General features: G+C 37.3%; 1 protein-coding gene across 1 annotated transcript in view; it reads left to right on the top strand.

The window, feature by feature from the left end:
• The window catches only part of LOC112047076 (oxysterol-binding protein-related protein 9), an 80,302-nt gene that overhangs the window by 29,564 nt on the left and 28,389 nt on the right, over window positions 1-22,349 (top strand). Inside the window, exons 4-8 of the mRNA XM_024083994.2 lie at window positions 47-124; window positions 738-788; window positions 2,069-2,138; window positions 3,166-3,258; window positions 4,224-4,335. Coding sequence (XP_023939762.1) covers window positions 47-124; window positions 738-788; window positions 2,069-2,138; window positions 3,166-3,258; window positions 4,224-4,335 — 404 coding nt within the window. The remainder of the gene's footprint in view (window positions 1-46; window positions 125-737; window positions 789-2,068; window positions 2,139-3,165; window positions 3,259-4,223; window positions 4,336-22,349) is intronic.

Genomic DNA, 22,349 nt, shown 5'->3' with positions numbered 1-22,349 from the left:
TTTCAAAGCTGGATTAAGTAAAATTATCTAGATTCTCCAATTACAGAAAATGACCACACGAGTGTCGGAGCTTGCTGAACCACAAGACAAGAATAAAGGGCAAGTCATATTAGATCACTCTAACGTAAGTAATTACGTACGTAACACATACATATACATACATACATACATTATATATTTTATTTATATAGCATTCATATCGATCCAATCGATCGTGATCATTTGTTTCTATACCAATTTCAGTAAAACAATCGTTTTAAAAAACAGACAGTTTCCTAATGCATGTTTTCAACAGCTTTACTTTTAATACTCAAAACTCAAATTTACAGAGTTTTTTAGTTCATTATTTCAACACCTTCATTTCACTTTCAATTTTCTTTGGTAGGTATATTTTTATTACTGCTAATACGAAAGAAACACCATTAAATAATGTTGTATATTTAGATAATAAATAAAACGTAATTGTTCACACACTTATCGTTGATAATAGTCACAGACTATGGTCTATCGAGGATCCTGCTCTATGGTCTATGGTCCAAACCAACATGTCCTCTGAGCTTAACTTTGTTATACTGGTTCTACTGTAAACCACAACACACTGTATCAAACTACTCGTATAGACTTAAACAGTATATTATTTCCATTTGCGAAGCTTTTTTTGCAATATTTTTTGACAACTTCAAATATCCGTTTTATTTATTTACAACAAATCTTTAAGTTTCATATTTTTTTCGCAGGCAATGTTGGATAATATAAAACATTCCATAGTGCTTCTACAAATAGCTAAGGTACTATTTTTTTTATTTTAATACAAATAATTATTATAACAATGCTAAATTACAACAAAAACAACTATATTTTCGTACAAAAAATATCACTTACCACAACTAAATTTTATTTTTATATGAATGTGTTGATCTGCCACATTTTTTAGTTACATTTATTACTATAGTTTGAGTTTAGTAAGTAAATCCAATATATAGGATGTCCCGTAAACATTACAACATACTTTACAGGGTGATAGCTGATCAAGGCCTACTAAAATAACGCAATATATGTTTTTCAGGTTTTCAATGTTAAATGATTTTTTTGTATGTCTATTAACGGTCACATTGGAAATAAATGTAATATGAAAGTTGTACATCTTGCTTAAATACAGTTAAATGATGATGTACATTATTTCAAACACTTCGTCACAATTGCTTTTTTTGTTCTAGGGGTTGATTATGCAAAATTCGTTACTTATTAAAATTCGTTCCTGTCGCTTGAATAACAAAAGAATTAATCATAAGATAAACAGTTGAAATGACATAAACAATTTTAAATTGTAATAAAAAGACGAGTAGGTATTTGAAAAAAAATTTAGGACGCCGCCGTAGTCAACTAGGAACCTTTTTATTTTTATTTATAAAATAAATATTTTAACAAAGCAGGCGTGCTTGTTGCAGTAAGGTACATTGCCCTCTGTTGTCAATGTAAAAAGTCATTTATTTCAAGTATAGGCTTGGTTTACAAGGACTTATGAAACGTCAGGTTTTCTACAGTAATATTATAAAGCGGATGAGTTTGTTTGCTTGCTTAAACGCGCTAATCTCAGGGGCTACTGGTCCGATTTGGAAAATTCTTTCAGTGTTAGATAGCCCATTTGTCGAGGAAGTCACCTATTGTTCTGATAATAAGAAAATTTGAAAACTTAAAATCATTCCCATTTCATTAAAATGACATTCACTCCAGCCCTGTACCGCGTGGTTTGCATATAAGAGTTTCAATTCAAAAATAGTCATAATAATTCCATCGTAAAAAATATTCAGAAAATTAAAAATTTAATTACAATTAAATTTTGACTAGCTGTGTCCTGCGGTTTCACTCACAAATTGCCGCGTATATTGCCTTGTATAACCTACGTCAATTAATAGGTAATCCAACACTGTAATCATTTTTCAATTCTAACCAGCACTTACTGAATTAGCGCGTTCAAAAAAACTACCTACAGCTTTGTATTATAGATAGTAAAAAGTTAATGATAATTTTGGTATATTTTCTTGCTTAACTTTCATACAATTTTCAGAACACCGTGAACCCAGTGAACGGTGTGTACCAGGGGCCAACGAATCCTTCGCAATCACATATCAAAGAAGGTATTTTACTTTACTTGCTCTATTAGAATACTCGTAGCTCATATTTACCCGACTGCGTCAGAAGGAGGGTAATGTTTTTCGAGCGTTTGTATGTGTGTATGTGGGTTTATTTCTTTGGCACGCCCTATACCTCAATCGATTGAGGATCTGGATCGTAAAGAAGGAATCCTTAAAACCTGCAATCTTCCAAAGCCACTACGGTCCAAACTCCATAATAGGCTAGTTGACACTTTTTTCAAATGGTCTTAAATAGTTCATATTTTTTTAAGATGTGATTACTTGAAAGTATTAGTTTTTAAATATATTTTTTGACAATACGAGCCAAAACACCTGTCGGCCATGACAGTCTATATTTCAACTGTTTCATGACGTCACTACATAAATGCCGTACAAATGGAGCGTTTGACAAAAATATTAGTTAACAATTAGTTCGATGTTTAGTACATCAAGTTAGTGTCGTCACAAAATGGACAATAGCGTTTTTGACGTTTGGAAAATTTGAAAAAATACTTAAAAATTAAGTTTAAAAAGAAATCCTTAACTTTTATTAATTCATAATCATCTCCTTACCCTTATCCCACTTAAGTGGGATCGGAAAAATATGTCAATCTTTTCCATTCGTCTCTATTCCAACTCATCATCCACTCCCTTTACACGCATGTCCTCTTTCACACACTCCAACCATCTCTTCTTTGGCCTTCCTCTCCTCTTATGTCCTTCCACTAGCACATTCAACAGTTTTCTAGTAATATGACTTTCCTCCCTACACATTAACTTTTATTAATTGATATAGATATATTTCGGACCCTTATTCCATGTACTACACGAAATTAATATTGTTTAAATTAAATTTGATATGTGTCAACTACCCTATTTTCTTACCTATGGTAGGAGCATGAGCTGACAAACTTTCAGCTTTTATAAAATTACGAAGGTCTAGGATTCACGGGCTCTTAGGCTATAATAATTTCACGCAGTTTTCGTTATCTTGTCCCATACACCCAGTATATTTGTACGTTTGTTGCAGAATTATCATCACGCGTGGAACTCGGGTCGGAGTGTCGAGAACTGTCCACCCCCTCGCTACCTATAACGCCGCTGGAACATCTCGACGCACCTAGTAGGTTTCGGTCGCGGCTAGTTGCTTACATATCAGCAGGGTTATTATGTATCTCGGTGTACCATTCAAATAATGAGTCACTACATCGTTTTTCATCATATTTTAGTTTATGCAATAATCTAACATCATATTTTCAACTAAACGACATAAGTGTCTTCATTTTACGTAAAGTGACAGTATTATTAAAGTGGCAGTAGCAATTATTAAGATTATTTCAACGAAATACCGTTTTTTCGTCGAAATAATCATGTTAGATAATCGTTAAAATAAAAACATCGTTGCCAATTGATGTAAAATGACGTAGTCAAGATGATTTCATTGAAATAACTGTGTTAGATTATCACAATTATGAAAATACGATGAAAAACGATGTAGTGACTTATTATTTGAATGGTACACTGAGTTACATAATAACCCCACAGATTACTACTACACACTAAATGACGTAATAAGACACCATCAACAGACTTATTTAATACTAGCGGACGCCCGCAACTTCGACCGCGTGAAACTTAATGTAAACTTTCAACCCCTATTTCACCCCCTTCTATTTATATTTTTGCGTGTTTTATATGTAAATAAATATTCTTCTTATCAAGAATTTAGTGTCAGAACTTTATACAGATATTGTGATACCTACTTGTTTTTCTTTTTTCAGTTCATTAAGCAGTCGGGTTTTTTGTATTTATAATTTTTTTTTTTTAATTTGTTCCTGTCACTTGAAATACAAAAGAATTTACGTTGAAACATAAAATAAACAGTTTAAATATGCACATATAGCGAAGTGCGAACACCAGCATTTTTTTTAGGCAAATGTACCAAAAACAACCAGTATTACTTATAAAGTGAATTAATATTTTTGTGTTTTTTTGTTAATTATAAATGGTTGTCATTTATTGTCAAAATTATTAAATAACAAACTGACTTCGCAACAGACGGGTTAATAAATGAATATTTCCCCCCAGGGCAAGCGATGACGTTGCTGGTTCCAGACACGTCGTACTCGTCGTCGGAGGGGGAGGACGATTTCTACGACGCTGACGACGAGCTAGTAGACGTTGGCACACAGGGACCGAGGTGAGTGAACTGTTTTACAATTTTAAGTATTTATTTTAATCCAACGTAAAACAGCTCTTCGATCTTTTTATTTTTTTTTCTATACAAATTTGCCCTTGACTACACTCTCACCTGATGGTAAGTGATGATGCAGTCTAAAATGGAAGCGGGCTAACTTGTTAGGAGGAGGATGAAAATCCACACCCCTTTCGGTTTCTACACGGCATCGTACCGGAATGCTAAATCGCTTGGCGGTACGTCTTTGCCGGTAGGGTGGTAACTAGCCACGGCCGAAGCCTCCCACCAGCCAGACCTGGACAAATTAAGAAAATCTCAATCTGCCCAGCCGGGGATCGAACCCAGGACCTCCGTTTTGTAAATCCACCGCGCATACCACTGCGCCACGGAGGCCGTCTAAATCTGTGTACCAATTGCCACTTCAGCTTCGCAACTCGTTGAGCTATGTCAGTGACTTTGGTTCTTTTGCGGATCTCCTCATTTCTGATTCGATCACGCAGAGATACTCCTAGCATAGCTCGTTCCATCGCCCGCTGTGTGACTCTGAGCCTTCTTATGAGGCCCATAGTCAGCGACCAAATCTCGGAGCCATAGGTCATCACTGACAACACGCACTGTTCGAAGACTTTTGTCTTCAGGCACTGAAGAATTTGGGATGAAAAGATATAAGGTCAGGTCCCAAGGTGCTGAAATGGCGACCACGCACTACAAAGCACAGTGTTGGCCGACCCCCTACCAGGTGGACTGACGACATCAAGCGAGTCGCAGGGATTCGCTGGATGCAGGTGGCTCAGTATCGTGATTGTTGTTTATGTTGTTGATTATGATGACAATTGTATTAGTTGAAGATGAATGGCCCACAGGGCCAGGTCTTCCTCATTTTATATGGAGTTTTGATCCACCAAGCCGCTTTAATGTTGGTTGGCGGGCTTAGGGTAATACTATTTTTTAACGACCACTATCAGACGTTTATGATAATGACCGGGGTTGACAGGTTATTGACGGGATTAGGTTAAAGAAAGAAAGCTGTGTATCTCATGGCTCGATCCAGGATTGGAACCCAGGATCTCGTGATCCGAAACCACCTGCCGCTGCCCCCTTTTGTAGTTCGGCAGTGGCTAGTTACCACTCTACCGGCAAGACGTACTGCCAATGCCAAGCAATTTAGCGTTCCGGTACGATGTGAAGAAACCGAAAGGGGTGTGGATTTTCATATTTCTCCTAACAAGTTAGCCCGCTTCCATTTTAGATTGCATCATCACTTACCATCAGGTGAGGCAGAAAAAAAAAGATTGCAAACATCATTTAGGTCAATTTTCGCTTTCTATTGTAGAATACTCCTAATTAATCCATCCATTCACAGCACATTGAACCTTATAGGTAATGGAATAAGGCGTGAATTTGCAAACACCAGTAGTTATTTGTTCATGTGTATAACTAACAAATACTAGGTGATTGCCCCAATTTGGTGTATGTTTTGAAGTGAAATGCGTTTTGGCAATAAAATAGAAAGTATTGTTGCGGTGTCTTTGAACTTTGTAATCACTTCCAAGGCCTTCTAACTATCTCTCAGCTCAGCAGAGAGCTCCTCGTCCCCATAGTTTAGTCCTACTTAAAGGACTTGGTCCCTCGCTAGCCAACTTACCAACCCCTTCATTTCACGCAACACTCTGATCTAATAATAATACAACATCATCGCTTATCAAAATTCAAAATTCAAAATTCATTTATTTCAAGTAGGCTCAGTTTACAAGCACTTTTGACACGTCAGTTGACTATTTGTAAAGATTCTACCACCGGTTCGGAAGGCAGGTTCTGCTGAGAAGATACCGGCAAGAAACTCAACAGTTGCTCTTTTGAAAAAGTCATACAGTATTACAATTTACATTTGATAACAATTAAATTACAATTTCTTATAGTTTTATTTCCTGTGTGAAGGTGGAAGCTGATCCAATGGCCTCCATGCACCTTTGTCGTTAAGGAACTCATCAATAGTGTAGTAACCTTGACTAAGTAAATGTTTTTTAACACATTGCTTAAAGTTGTGCATTGGCAAGTCCATCACAGTCTTGGGGATCTTGTTATAGAAGAGTACACCCAAACCCACAAAAGATTTTTTAACTCTTTGGAGACGATATGCAGAAATAACTAACTTATGCCCGTGTCTAGTAAGACGTGGGTTTAGATCTCCTTTTCGTTTGTACAAATTAATATTTTGTCTCACATAAACTATACTGTTATATATATACTGACAGGCTACTGTTAAAATGCCTATTTCTTTAAACTTTTGACGAAGGGACTCGCGTGATTTTAGTTGATATATTGCTCGAATTGCTCTTTTTTGAAGTACAAATATAGAATGTATATCAGCAGCCTTGCCCCACAACAAAATACCGTAAGACATTACGCTGTGAAAGTACGCAAAATAAACAAGTCTAGCTGTATCAACATCAGTAAACTGTCTTATTTTTCTCACTGCAAAAGCAGCTGAGCTGAGTTTACCTGACAGTTTTTCTATATGAGCACCCCACTGAAGTTTAGAATCCAAGGTCACTCCCAGGAAAACTGTGGAATTCTCTATTTCTAGTGTTTCACCATTGATCATTATAGACTTATCTAATTTTATAACATTTGGTAATGAAAACTCAATACATTTAGTTTTCTTTGCATTTAAAAGTAAGTTGTTAACAGTGAACCAATGCGACACATGCGATATGACACGGTTTACATCGTCGGAATTATCTTTACTTCTGTCACTCTTAAAAATTAGGGATGTGTCGTCAGCAAACAGTACTATCTCACAGATGCCGCTAACATGGTGTGGTAAATCGTTTATGTACACTAGGAATAGAAAAGGACCCAGAATTGAACCCTGTGGGACGCCCATTGTGTTAGAAAAACCGCGAGACTTTGAATCATTTATGCATACCTTTTGTGTTCTATCACTAAGATAAGAGGCGATGAGATCGAGTGCAACACTTTTTATGCCATAGTGGCTTAACTTAAGTAAAAGAATGTTATGGTCAACACAATTGAATGCTTTGGACAAATCACAAAATACACCAATAGCATTCTTAGCATTTTCCCATGCATCATATATATGTTTTAAAAGTTTAGCACCTGCATCAGTTGTACTGCGACCTTTAGTAAAACCATACTGTTCAGGGTGAAATAAATTATTTAAATTAAAATGACTTAAAAGTTGATTTAAAATGATTTTTTCAAAAACCTTACTAAGTGTTGGCAGTATTGTAATTGGTCTATAATTATTAACATCAGTTTTGTCACCTGATTTAAAAAGTGGTAACAGTTTGCCATGTTTCATTAGGTTCGGAAAGATACCCAAATCCACGCATTCATTAAAAATAATAGCTAAGTGGGGAGCAATGACATCAATGATGTTAGATATTACTTTCACTGACATGCCCCACATGTCTCCAGTTCTTTTTAATTTTAACAGTTTAAAAGTTTTTTTAATGTCTGATACAGTTATATGATGAAATTCAAAAAGAACGTTGCACTCTTTAACATGGCCTCTTAATATCCTCTGGGCTTCCGTAGCAGAAGAGTCCAGTGAATCTGTTAACAAGATAGGAACATTCTGGAAAAAGTCTTCAAAGGCATTAACAACCTCGTTATCGGTGTTTATCTTTTTATCATTGACAATTAATTCAAAACTCATATCACGTGGTCTAATTTTGCCTGATTCTTTATTAATTATGTTCCAGGTTGTTTGTACCTTGTTTTCAGATTTTATTATTCTATCTTTGATGTGTAATGATTTTGCAAGAATACAAACACGTTTGAAAATTTTTGAATAGTTTTTTACATGTTCTAAATATGTTCGCGTTTGATTATACTGTTTCTCCTCGTACAACTCGTACAATCTGTCTCTACTTTTGTAAATGCCTACAGTAGCCCATTCGCTAAACTTTAATTTTTGAGTATCATTAATACGTTTAAAGTTAAAAATTTTACAAAACTCTTTGTCTATTGTCTTGAACAGCCGAATTGTAATAAAATCTTGAAAACTTTAAAAAATAATCAAAAAAATTTCAAAGTTCAAACAAACGCTCAATATATCAAATTATTACTAAGTATTGATGATGAAAGAACAGTCCAGCATTCATACCTAAAAACCTGCGAACTTCATACATAATAAAAAAAAATCAACTCTTTTCAAAAACATACCCACTTAACTAAGATGCGAAAAATAAACCTTGAAACCGGGAGAAAAGAAAAACATGGACTTGAATAGAGAACCTCCTCCTTTTTTTGAAGGCGGTTAAAAAATAACAAAGCAATAAACACAATATACGGACGGTACTTCACCGCCATTCAAAACAGGAACACCGTAATAATAAATTGACGCAATAATCCCTGAACCCTTACCCCAAGTATTCGCGATCTCCTTTAGTCCTATAAAACGTTATCACGTCCGTCGGGTCAACGACCTGACCTAGGTCACGCCACACTTTAGGTATACCTATATTCGTGCGACGGAAGTATTAGAGAGCCTTCCGAAGAGGAAAAGGCCTACTTTTGATAAAAGCTGACGGCTCTTTGTACATAGTATATTACGTTCGCGGATTAGTTGTGTTTGTTGATGTGATAACTTCTTATGGGACGGTAACGTAACGCGTTACGGCGCCACTCTATCTGGTTTCCCTTTCTCACGCGTACGTTTCGTGACGCACACTTTTACTGTCGAGCGTTTCGTGACGCACACTTTTTTACGAATATTTGCTATGTGTCTTTTAAATATGACCCATAATCTCATTCCTCTCCAACTAGTCGGAAAATACTGTGTTATGAGTGGGTACGACAATACGTCCAACGGACGGGGATCGAACCACGACCCCTCGGTGACAAGGGCGTCCCCTTTAACGTTGAGCTATTGAGACTCTGTTTGGTGTAATAGTATAACATGAGTATATTCAAGTCAAGAGTGAATAGGCATCTTCTATACTACAGCCTTTCTTGATGAGTACTGTTTACCAACAAACTCATCAAGAAAGGCTGTAGTATAGGCAAGCGCATTTCACCAAAGGCTGCATCATTGCTTACTGTCAAGCATGATTGCAGCCAAGCGCTCGCCTATATAATGTAAAAGAAAATCTTACCATAAACAATACAGCACATAAAGGATTATCTCTACATTGTTAATTTTACATTAATTGTTTGAAACTATTGCACGCCCTCTGCAAATGCCGAGCCAGAAGTATATTTTTTCACAAATACCGAGGGAACCATGGATTTTGGCCGGGATAAAAGATTAGCTTGTATGTTCCACAACAACCTTTTTTATCTTCACTGAAAGTCCCATTAAATTCGGTATAGATTATCCCACTCTGCAGCTTCATAACCATAGTGTCTAATTTATCTATTTCTAGTACTAGTACTCCCCTATTGATAGGGTTTCATAGTACTCTTCCATAATAATATCCCAATCAATCAATCAAAATCAATCAAAAATCATTTATTTCAAGTAGGCTCAGTTTACAAGCACTTTTGACACGTCAGTTGACTATTTGTAAAGATTCTACCACCGGTTCGGAAGGCAGGTTCTGCTGAGAAGATACCGGCAAGAAACTCAACAGTTGCTCTTTTGTAAAAGTCATACAGTATTATAATTTACAATTGATAACAATTACAATTTCTTATAGTTTTATTTCCAGTGTGAAGGTGGAAGCTGATCCAATGGCCTCCCATATAACTCTACCACAGAAAACGACTACCTACTAATGTAGTAGTTTTTTGTCGTGTGTTATAGTGCTTAGACCCAACACTCTGCTCTTAAGCGATTTGATCAACAGTACTATTGTATCTTGAATTCCACTGTAACTTTTAACATTTAGTCAACCTATTGTTTTCGATCGCGCTGCAGTGTTGTACTATTTTTGGTACAAAAGACAATACCTCGTATAATTTTGGTGCAGAATGAAAACGTGCTTAAAGCCGAACAGCTTTATTATGCGGGCTACATACATTTTATATTCTAAACCGCAATAGCAAATAGCGTGGGTAGATAAATACAATACTGTAATATGCTGTATTTGTATTTGCATATTTTGCTTATACCAAATACATTATTTTAATATTAACTAGCGGACACCCCATGGTTACACTCACTGTCACGTGAGAATACAATGATAAAATATAGTCTACGTTGCTCGCTGATAATGTGGCTTTCCATTAGTAAAATAATTTTTATAATCGGTCGAGCAGTTTCAGACCAAATTACCCTCTATTGGACTTCTCGCATCTCGCATTGGATCGCACTCAAATTTACCAACAAAATTGTCTGTCGTTTATTGAGGGGGACGAGGTAAACTCACACATCGGCAATATTTAACGCCAATAAATATATCCTGTGTCCTTATTACACTACACACTACTATAAATTTACTAGCTACATGAAACAGCTCTCTCGAAACTATTTCGACAGCCATCCATCCCAACCAACTAGTGGTTGAGGCCTGCAACTACACTCCCAACCTTAACGCTAACTTCACACAGAGGCGTTCCAAAAACGTCCTTTACTATCCAGTCGATTACATGACGACCGACAATGCTTCCCAGGCAACACAATCACAAGCCACACAGCGTCTTCGCCGGCGAAGACGAGATCCCCGATATCTAACGTCACCCGGACGTTGGTTTTCTAACTCACGATCTCGAGGGCGTCCGAACTGACTCACTCAGATCACGTTCACGGTCAGGTCAGTTCAGGAGTCTCATAGGAGACGCCCTTAGAGAGTCGTTCCGTCCTCTATCTTTATTTTAGCCTTCGGGTCTCATCAGGCGATGCTTCTGCGCTCGCCCAAACCCCCGGTGACGCCGTAGTGCTCCCACATGGAGCTGTCGGCACTTACTCAACACGAAAAAAAAAATTAAAAACTATTTTAAATCGTTATACACCCGTGTAATTTCTCAGCCTGGGGTTGGGAAGTTGGTTGTGTTACACCGCTGTGTCTAAGAGAGTTCATAAAGCCGTCGACTCCGGTCATAAATGATGATGATTTTTTTTTTATTCTCTACAAGTTAGCCCTCGACTACAATCTCACCTGGTGGTAAGTGTTTATGCTATCTAAGATGGAAGCGGGCTAACTTGTTAGGTGTAGAATGAAAATCCACACCCCTTTCGGTTTCTACACGACACCGTACCGGAACCCTAATCGCTTGGCGATACGTCTTTGCCGGTAACTAGCCAGACCTGGATCAATTCAGAAAGCATCAATGGGCCCAGCCGCGTATCGAACCCAGGACCTCCGTCTTGTCAATTCACCGCGCACTCCACTGCGTCCCAGAGGCCGTAAAAATGATGTTGTCTTCAGGTAAAAATAGTTGATATACAATTTACTGACCTTGCTCAAAAGGATAATAACATATAATAACAAAAGGATAAACACATATTATTATGGCGTTATATTTCACCTAAGTTCTTGTACGGTTCACGGTCAACGCCACGATTATGGTGAAAAGGAGTGCTCACATTAGGGTGACCATGTGTTTAGTAGTTTCTAGGAATTTTAGAACCCCTATCGAGAATGCAAGATGACCAATTTCTTATGCTCTTAAAAATCAATTTAAAAAAAAATCATATAATCCCGTTAAATGCAAATCTTTCAATCAAATATTCATCAAATTTTCACTATTCATAAGTATTGTACATGCCACTGGCTCGATATCATTACATGATAACTAATATTATAAATGCCAGTGTGAGTTTGTTTGTTTATTACGCTATCACGCTTAAATCACTAAGCGGGTTTTATCAATTCTTTCACCAACAGAAAGCTACATTATTATATTACTGAATTTTTTGGCTGATGTCGCGAATGGCACTTACCATCAGGTTAGATCATAATCAAACGCAAGCCTATTTGCATTAAAAATATGGTTTCAATTTACAAGTCGCGGTGAATTAAATAAAAAACATGAATATTGAAGTCTGGTGAAATATTACATTTTTTTTACAAATATTTCGCCCAAAGTGATATTAAAAAAGAAATATCACGTGTCTCAAATGGTAAAGAAAACCATACCAGTAAATTTTCCGTAACAGGGAATTCTCTCAATTGTCTTCGTATGTGAAGTCTGCCAATCCGCATAAGCCTCGCGCCGCGACTATTAGCCTAATCCCTCTCATTCTGAAAGGGTTTAGGTTTGTTAATGATGATGAAAAATGAACTCGACCAATTGCCTACAACCTCGCTATTAAATCAGATGATAAAACCGGAAAATTCCGCCTAAAACCGACAATTGTGGTCACACTAACCAAAAGCGAAATTTAATTTGAACGTATGCCTACCATCACGCAAGTGTTCGCGTTTCATAAAAGTCCGTATATTTCTCTTGTACGTAACATGTGGGCGCGTGCTGAAGAGTCATGCTTTCGTAATAAATCTAAATCGTGTCTGTAACAGTTATTAATATATAATATTTGTAAATTTATTACATTGCTCGGCTTCGCTTACGTGAATATTTATTACCTGATAGATACATTACTTTTCAACTAGCGAACCATCCCGGTTTTTCATGGATAGTAAACCTAGAGCACATACACCTATATTCTCTATATGCTATGGTTAGTTAGCAAGCCTCAAATAGCTCAACGGTAAGAGCGGTCGGACTCATCACCGATGGGTGGTGGTTCGATCCCCGCCCCGTTGGTCTATTGTCGTACCCACTCCTAACACAGTCTTTCCCGACTAGTTGGACGGGAATAAGTATATTGGGCATATTATAAAAAAGGCAAATATTCTTTATTAAAAAAAATATATCTCTTCTGGATAAAAGATATTGGCCTAGTTAGTTAACCACAATAAATTATCATTATCATCCGTCTATCTCTCTTCCATAAAGATGAGCATTTGTAGTTTGGAGCACCCTGTGACGTGCACTAGGTGTTCAACTAGGGTGTGCACTCAGTGGCGTGCTTAAGGTGTTCAACTAGGGTAGGCATCATACATGGAAATTTAAATGAAATGTTCCTTGTTCAGTACAATGACATTTCACTATACATGAAAGCTCCGATACAAGTCTGTAATGAGTCCACATTAGGCAAGCACTCAATATATGCAATAATGCATTGCATTTATGCAATTGCAACTGTTTGGACTCACCATTGAATGATGATGATTTTTTACCCACGACGAACGGAGGTGGTATAGAGGTATAGATGGGTTTATAATTTTTTTATTTTTTTTATAGTTATGTTTGGATGATTATTATTTTTAAAAAGAGATTACGGAGTTTCTTATCCGCTCATATTAATCTACTTACCAAACCGGTAATAGAGTCACTACAAACAGACAAAAGTAGTGCGTGTAAACTACTAAACTCTACTTGAAAACAAACCTAAATTAAATGTTGAATTTTATCTATAAGTACTAATATTATAAAGAGGTACAGTTTGTGGTATTGTAGGGGGTAATCTCTGGATCTACTGAACCGATTTTGAAAATTCTTGTACTACTAGAAAGCCACGCTATATGTGAGTGTAGGTTATACATATATAATCCCCGTATTCTTACGGGAACGGGAACTACACGTGTGGAACCGCGGGGCGTGAGCTAGTATGTAATAACTAGAGCTGAAATCATGTCAAGATTTTATCTAATACTTACCCTACTGCGTTATTAATCCAGGGACTAATATAATCAATATGGCGAGATAAAGAATGCATTGCATTTATTTATAAACAACACCGCGCCGGCAGTGTTTATTGGCTTTCCGGTAGCACAGTATCGATGCGCCGAATGTTCCATCGGATACGCAAAGATTATGATACAGATGCGACAATCGATTGAACGCAATCGCGACGCTCGAAATTCTTTCATCATATTAGAATAGAATAGAAAATACTTTATTTGTTAGCACAACATATTGAATACTCAAAACTAATACACGTCTACAATAATACACAGAGTATAAAAACTAAGAAAAAGCTTATAAACCTAATTTGAAAGTAAATAGAGAACGCAGTGTAAAACCATTATGAAAGGAAACTGATGAAAGAGGTTCCGTTCCGTACAAATATGTTTTTTAAGCATATTTAAATGATCCACTTAAGGTAATAAAGCCTTAATTTTAGCTAAATTATTGACTGTCAGAGGATCACAACAGTTGCAAACTTAAATATTGTCCATAAATCAATAATTCCCACAATGTTTAAACGCACGGGTATAAAAAACACTATGATATTAAAAATTGCGTAAACCAACGCTTGAAAGGGATTTTTTTTTAATTTTTAATTTCTTTGCGAGATAATAACTTTAAGACCTAGCTGAATTGTTGTGGATTTCTTCTCAGAACTAGTAGAGCTTGCATGAATTTAAATTCTAAGTTGAACCAATACACCATGAGGAAAGATACTTGAAACTCGTACAGAAATCTCTAAAGTAAAATGATATCTGAAAATAGCTCTATATAAAATAGCTCTACCTTCTGAAGACACAAGGTTAATAAAAACTTTAGAACAGTTGGAAACAAGTTATGTAAAATCCGACAAAACTTCGCTTCTATTTTATTAGTACAATGAATATCAAATCATTTTGTGTTTAAGCATACTTATGGACGATATTACAAAGTTCAGACATTTTCAACTTGGCAGCTCGAGAATTCGTGCCAACTTGGAAATTTAAAACGCATTTATGAATTATAATATTAGTATAGATAAATAGTACTGATTCGTTTGTTTTCCATATTTTTAAGTTGGAACCAAAAAGTATTCTAATTGGGAAATTTAGCTCTATCCTTATTCTAAAAATTATCTGCTTGACTATAGGCCTTCTTGCTCACAGAGTTTAATATGGAACTTAGTCACACCTAAGTATTAGGTACAATACGAAATGACAAGAGGGTGTTTTTAATAACCTTGTCTAATCTATCGATAAACTACACAACGCTAAGGTGTTTCGTTGTTATGCTAGACGGTAGAGACATAGCTATGTGTTATAATTTCCTACCGATTTTATCTAGTTGGTGTAGCTAAGAAATTAGTAAAAATTGAAGATAGTTTTTTTTAAATGTTTACTGACTAGATTTGGAAAAAACAGATTTTTCATTACTCTTTTTTTATTATTATTATTTACAAGTTAGCCCTTGACTACAATCTCACCTGATGGTAAGTGATGATGCAGTCTAAGATGGAAGCGGGATTACTTGTTAGGAGGAGGATGAAAATCCACACCTCTTTTCATTCACTCGAATGTGATTACGCAAATTCACATCACTATAGGGGTTTTGTAAATTCATAAATATTATGTTATGCGATAATAATTTGTTAATTATAAAGCATTTGTAATCATCTTTCAGCAATCATTAGGTAATAGCTACGTAATCTTCTAAATTTGTAAAAGTAAAAGGTCACAAAATCTCGAAAACCGCTTAACATATAAAGATGAAACTTGACAAGAAGGTAACTTTATGGTTGGTAGACATCCGCTTAGAACGGATTTTGCGACAATGTTGAATTAAGGAGCTCTAAAGGCGGACGAAGTCGCGGGCGTCCGCTAGTAACTAATAAGCTTAATGTATTGTATGAACAATTAGTAAGTCCTCAAGCCGCATCTAATTAAACACGCAACGCTAAACCGTCTGCAACGTTTGTTAGTCTATGTCCTCATCTCGTACATCGGGCTTCAGTCTTCAGTGCGCGGTCTAATGCGGCACGGGACGCACCGGCCGCCGAGCGCGCGCCCCGATCAATACACAGACGTTAGTGGGATCACTGCGACCCTAGTGCCCTAACCTTTGCGGCTAAACCGGGATAACCCTACAACGGCCACTAGTGTGTCGCGAAACGACAAAATTACCTACGTGTTTAGTGTTTAGCGGCATGTGTTAGTGGTATCACTGCGACCTTTGCGGCTAAACCGGGATAACCCTTTAAGAGCTACTAGTGTGTTGCAAAACAACAAAATTACGTACGTACGTGTTTACATGCATGCAGAAAAGCTAGTGGTATCATTGCGACCTGATTACATTAACCTTTGCGGCTAAGCCAGTATAACCCTTTAGCAATTAGCAGCAGTTTGCTGAAAATCGCCAACATTACGTATTTACATGCATGGTTTTACTACTAAGACCTTAATGGGATCATTACAACCTTTGTGGATTAGCCGGGATAACCCTCTCATGTGTTATAATTACGTTCCTAAGTGTTTACATGCATTGGATCACTGCAAACCCAATCTGTTTCCTAAAATATGACATAATCATGTTCGTGTTTACATGCACATAATTTACATGTGTTTGCTAAGTATATAGAAGTTAGTGGGATCACAGCTTCCTCTGTAAATAGCATTTGTAAGGGTTTAGCTTTGGCTGAACCAGGACAACCCCTCGTGTGTCTAAAATGATTTGAATGAAAATTATGTATGTAATTGTGTTTCTTATTTTATTTTAGTGTCTTAGATCATGTTTATTTTATTTTCTAAATTCAATTTTGTTTATCTCAGTTGTATTTACCAAGAGCCATTGGAAATTCTATTCTTGTATAAAGTGACTATTGAAAGCAGATTCTACTGAGAAGAGCAGGCAAAAATAGCAGCCGTTGATTATGATGATAGTGTCTCTACTGCTGACGGAACTCGCCTGTATTGCTCTTTAACAAAATTATGACATAGGACCTGATCTTGTTGCTATAGTAGTCTTTACTAATATTATAAAGAGAAAACCTTTGATTGTTTGTTTAAATTGAATAGGCCATGAAACTAGTGGGCCTGTTTGAAAAATTATTTCTCCATCAGAACCTTATACTATCCCTGATGATCTTAGGCTATATTATATCCCCGCATTCCCATGGGAACGGGAACTACGTGGGTGAAGCCGCGGGAGGTCTGCTACTGATGGTTATAAGTATACTATACGAGACCTCAATAAGGATAATATTAGTCACTCACCATCCAATAAGCCTACATACCTGCTAAAGATTTGACATCCGATAGCGCTACAGGCACATGGACTTATCGGATGGTGGGTGGCAAGCATTAGATCCGAAATTGCCTTGAAGATTCAATTTTATGAAAAACTAGCTGACGCCGATCGGTTTCACCCGCGTGGTTCCTGTTACCGTAGGAAAACGGGGATAATATAGCCTTTAATCTTCCTCGATAAATGGGCTATCTAATACTGAAAGAGCTTTTCAAATCGGACCAGTAGTTCCTGAGATTAGTGCGTTCAAACAAACAAACGAACTCTTCAACTTTATATTATTAGTACAGGTAATAAGTTTACTTATTCCAGCATTTATGTAATTATACGAAATGTCTTTTTGTCATTTATTATTTTAAAAGTTGGTTAAGTTGTCAATTCTCGACTAACAAATAAATTTTATTTATTCAAAACTTAAACTCTTTCAATGGTCAATACATTTTTACATTATGGTCATGTTATGCTAATTTAAAGCCGTAAACATCAATCAATGGGGTTTCCAAACGCGTTGAGCCTGGGAAGAGTAAATCAAAAAAAAAAAAGAAAAAAAAACCTTTTTACCAAAAGCCAAAACAATGTTGAGAAGACCTTTTTCAAAATTGGCCATATCCGGTTTGGCAGGGTTCCCCTTTTGTTTGTTTTATTTGCAGCTAAAAAAATGTCGTTTTACGCATTCACTAGCGGACTGACGGTCTTCGTCCGCGTGGAATTTCGTTTTTCACAAATCCCTCGGGAAACATGGATTTTTCCGAGATAAAAAGTAGCGTATGTGTTAATCCAGAGTAAAATCTATTTCCACTCCTAATTTCAGCAAAATCGCTTGAGTAGTAGCGGCGTTAAAGAGTAAAAAACATCCAAACAAATATCCAAACATACATCCAAACATCTATACATACTTTCGTGTTTATAATATTAGTAGGATTTAATTAAATAGGTACCTATGACACGAGGTGTCGACGTGATTTTTTTGGGTTTTTATATTATTTTTGTTAACAGCTGTACAATAAATCATTTACATAATTAAGTTAAATTCCTGCAAGGATAAATGATGACGTAGGTTTATTGGAATTTCCACTGTTATTCAAAACAAATGCCTTGTTGATTAGCGGTTAGGTTTTTCAGCTAAGGGTTCGAGTCAAGGGTCATCAAAAAAAAAGTTATTCGGTTAACCCTCCAGGTCATCCCTTCAACTTCCCGCTAATGTCAATTCTAAAGATGTTGAGATCTTTGAGCTCACAAAATGAAAAAAAAAATACTTTTTGTCTTTGAGATATCTCTGAATTTGACTATCCGAATACGATCAAATCGTATAGGAAATTTAAGTATGATGTTTTTTTTTATTCTTTACCAGTTAGCCCTTGGCCGATCCCACCTGATGGTAAGTGATGATGCAATCTAAGATGGAAGTGAGCTAACTTGTTAGGAGTAGGATGAAAATCCACACCCTTTTCGGTTTTCACACATCGTACCGGAACGCTAAATGGCTTAACAGTAGGTACGTCTTTGCTGGTAAGGTGGTAACTAGCCACGACCAAAGCCTCGCACCAGCCAGACCTGGACTAATTAAGAAAACCTCAATTGGCCCAGCCGGGGATCTACCCTAGGGCCATCCAAATTCACCGCGGATACCACTGCACCACGGAGTCTGTCAAAATACCGTCAAGTGATATCGCAGTAAAGAAAGAACTTTTTAAAAAAATAAAAGTATATACAATATTCGAGATGTGTATGTAACAACTGCGTAGTCTGTCCTGACCCTAATAATCCTCTTTCCCCGTGTACATATGTTTTCTGCGCCATAAGCGTATTATTTATATAAAAGAAAACATACATACAGCTGAACGTAGAACCTCCTCCTTTATGGAAGTCGGTTAAAATATTCGAGAGCGTTTGTTACAACAGCGTAGTCTGCCCTGGCCCTAATGATCTTCATCTTTCCCATAAGTGCATATAAAATATTCGAGAGCGTATGTAACAACTGCGTAGTCTGCCCTGACCCTAATAATCTTCATCTTTCCCATCGTCATTATCAACCCATATTCGGCTCACTGCTGAGCTCGAGTCTCCTCTCAGAATGAGAGGGGTTAGGCCAATAGTTTACCACGCTGGCCCAATGCGGATTGGTAGACTTCACACATGCAGAGAATTAAGAAAATTCTCTTTTTTTTGACGTTTTTCCTTCACCGTTTAATCAAACAAACAAACTCTTCAGCTTTATATCTTTCCCATAAGTGTATATAAAATACTAGCTGACGCTGCGCGGTTTCACCCGCGTGGTTCTCGTTGCCGTAGGAGTACGGGGATAATATATAGCCTATAGACTTCCTCGATAAATGGGCTATCTAACACTGAAAGAATTTTTCAAATCGGACCAATAGTTACTGAGATTAGCGCGTTCAATCAATCAAACAAACTCTTCAGCTTTATATATTAGTATAGAATTCGAGATAGTATGTAACAAGTGCGCAGTCTGCCCTGACCCTAATACGGAAAACTATACGTTTCACGCTACGTCGCCCGCGACTGCGTTCCGTTTCGCGTGAAATCGTTCCGCCCTTTACAGACAATTACCATTTACTCGTGTTTCAGCCGCGTCATCAGTGCACCATTGTGAATACAACGAACAGCTGTATAATGTATTGTGTCCACTTATTGTCGTGAAATAATATCCCTTCTGTGTCCAAGTTAAGCATTTTATAAATATATAAGTTTTTCACAATGTTTGTCGTCTAAAAGCCTAAATCTAAAAACGGCTTAAAACATCTCCATTAGATGATATTTTTCTATTTAGGTAAGTACTTGTGTATTTAATGCTTCTTTTTTTACAAGTTAACCCTTGATTACAATCTTACTTGATCGTAAGTGATGATGGAATCTAAGAATGAAGCGGGATAACTTGTTAGGAGGTTGATGAAAATTCCCTTTCGGCTTCTACACGATATCGTTCGGGGACGCTAAATCGCTTGGCGATACGTCTGCCGGTAGGGTAGTAACTAGTCACGTCCAAAGCCTCCCACCAGCCAGACCTGGACCAATTAAGAAAATCTCAATCGGCCCAGCTGGGAATCACTTGCAGCCTTCCCACACTAACACCAGACGTCGAAACTATACCTATATCGAAATTATATGGTTTCGATATTTTTCCACTGCCCACATCTCTAAGCGTGCTGCAGTCTGGACGTTAAACTTGACAGTGTGTGACTGGCGTAACGGAAATCAGCCTATATTTCACTGATACAGTAAATTTTTATCTTTATTGCGAGGTAGCGATAACGCGAATCACAATCACTCGTTGATTGGTAGCCACTGTCTATACTCGTTGCAATGTTTTGTTTACGGCCATAAAGTGTGAAGATTGCCCTGATCTTTGTATCTTAAATGACCTTTTGACTACCCTTGTTACCTGTGGTAATCGTATGTAGTGGATCAAGATATTGATAGAATTTGACAGTTCTCAACTGTGACTGAAATAGGCACTGTAAGGTTGCCTGTAAACCAAAGCGGAGCGAGGAGGCGTAGTGGAGAAACGGAGTAATGCAGAGCGGAGTTGCGTACTCTGTCTGTCCACCGGAGCGGAGTTGCAGATTATGTTAAATAAATAAATCATCATCATCATCATCATCATATCAGCCGATGGACGTTCACTGCAGGACATAGGTCCTTTTGTAGGGACTTCCAAACATCACGATACTGAGCCGCCTGCATCCAGCGAATCCCCGCGACTCGCTAGATGTCGTCAGTCCACCTGGTGGGGGTCTACCAACACTGCGCTTTGTAGTGCGGCGAGGAGTGCGACAGGGAGACGTGATCTCTCCGAAGCTATTTAAAGCTTCATTGGAAAACTCCTTTAAGCTTCTGGACTGGGTCGGACTTGGCATCAACATCAATGGCGAGTTCACCACTCAATAATTGCGGTTCGCAGACGATGTAGTCATCATGGCAGAGACTCTAGATGACCTTAGTACCATTTCTTAGTAACAATGACCTGATGAAATATGACGATAATTGTTCGAAATGTCGGAAAACTTGAGATTTGTTTCTCAAAAAAACTCATTGATATTACAAAACAACGCCTGTTGGGATATTCCACTTTTAAGGTAGGGTTAAACGCGGACCTATGTGTATAATGAAAAACGATAGTTAAAAATATACACCAAACCTCGTGTTTTATCAATTCAACTCCATTTATAAAGATATCTGATGACCCAAGTTCAATGTTTAGAGGACTCCTGTACAAATGAATTCTCTTCAAACACAATTGTCATTTGCAACACAATACCTACAATACAAACTCCTGGAGATTTTGCCAGAGATTTAGTCCCACATTTACATTTTGTTTGCGATACCTTGAACGTTTTCTTTCAATGCTAACGGAATTGTTATGTGGTATATTATATGCCTCATTGATTCAGTAGGGTAATATGAATCATGCGTTCCTAGGTTGGCTTATGAAATAGTTTTCCTCTTTGAAGTAAAAATTTCCTTTGGGAGAGTAAACCGTTTGGTAACATAACGCGTTACGGCGCCTCTCTTTCTCTCACGCATACGACAGCAGGTTTGAGTTACAACTTCTGTCGAGCGTCCCAAAACGCACAGGTTATTTTTTTAAATAAAATCTTAGTAACAACCCGTAGTCCTGGGAGGCTATTCTGTAACAATGTTTTGTATAACTCACAAGTGCGAGTTTCGAATGCACCTCTATCTTTCTTTTTCTATAGTGTCGTGTTCGACAGAGAGGCATAGAGGTAAATTCGAAACTCGCACTTGCGAGCTATACAAGCCATTGTTACAGATTAGTCGTTCTAGTGTTGTAACAATCCCGTGTCTCGGAGAGTACATTGAACTGTCGATCTTTGTCATTATCAATAGCATCTAATAATGGTCACCCACCGACGCTCATTGAAGCAGCGTGGTGGGCTTGACCTTGTACGCAGTAGCGGGGGGCGGAAGGAGCGGTTCGCCTTGGGCCTTGGAGATTTGGGGTTCTCTCCAAATCTTGGAGGACATCTGAAGTTTGGAGGCCTAAGATCCGAGGCCATAGTAACTAAATTGGCAGGTTATAAGTTAGAATAGCT

This window comes from Bicyclus anynana, chromosome 20, assembly GCF_947172395.1.
Source record: "Bicyclus anynana chromosome 20, ilBicAnyn1.1, whole genome shotgun sequence".
Taxonomy (NCBI): domain Eukaryota; kingdom Metazoa; phylum Arthropoda; class Insecta; order Lepidoptera; family Nymphalidae; genus Bicyclus; species Bicyclus anynana.
This window is presented reverse-complemented; position numbering and strand designations above follow the sequence as displayed.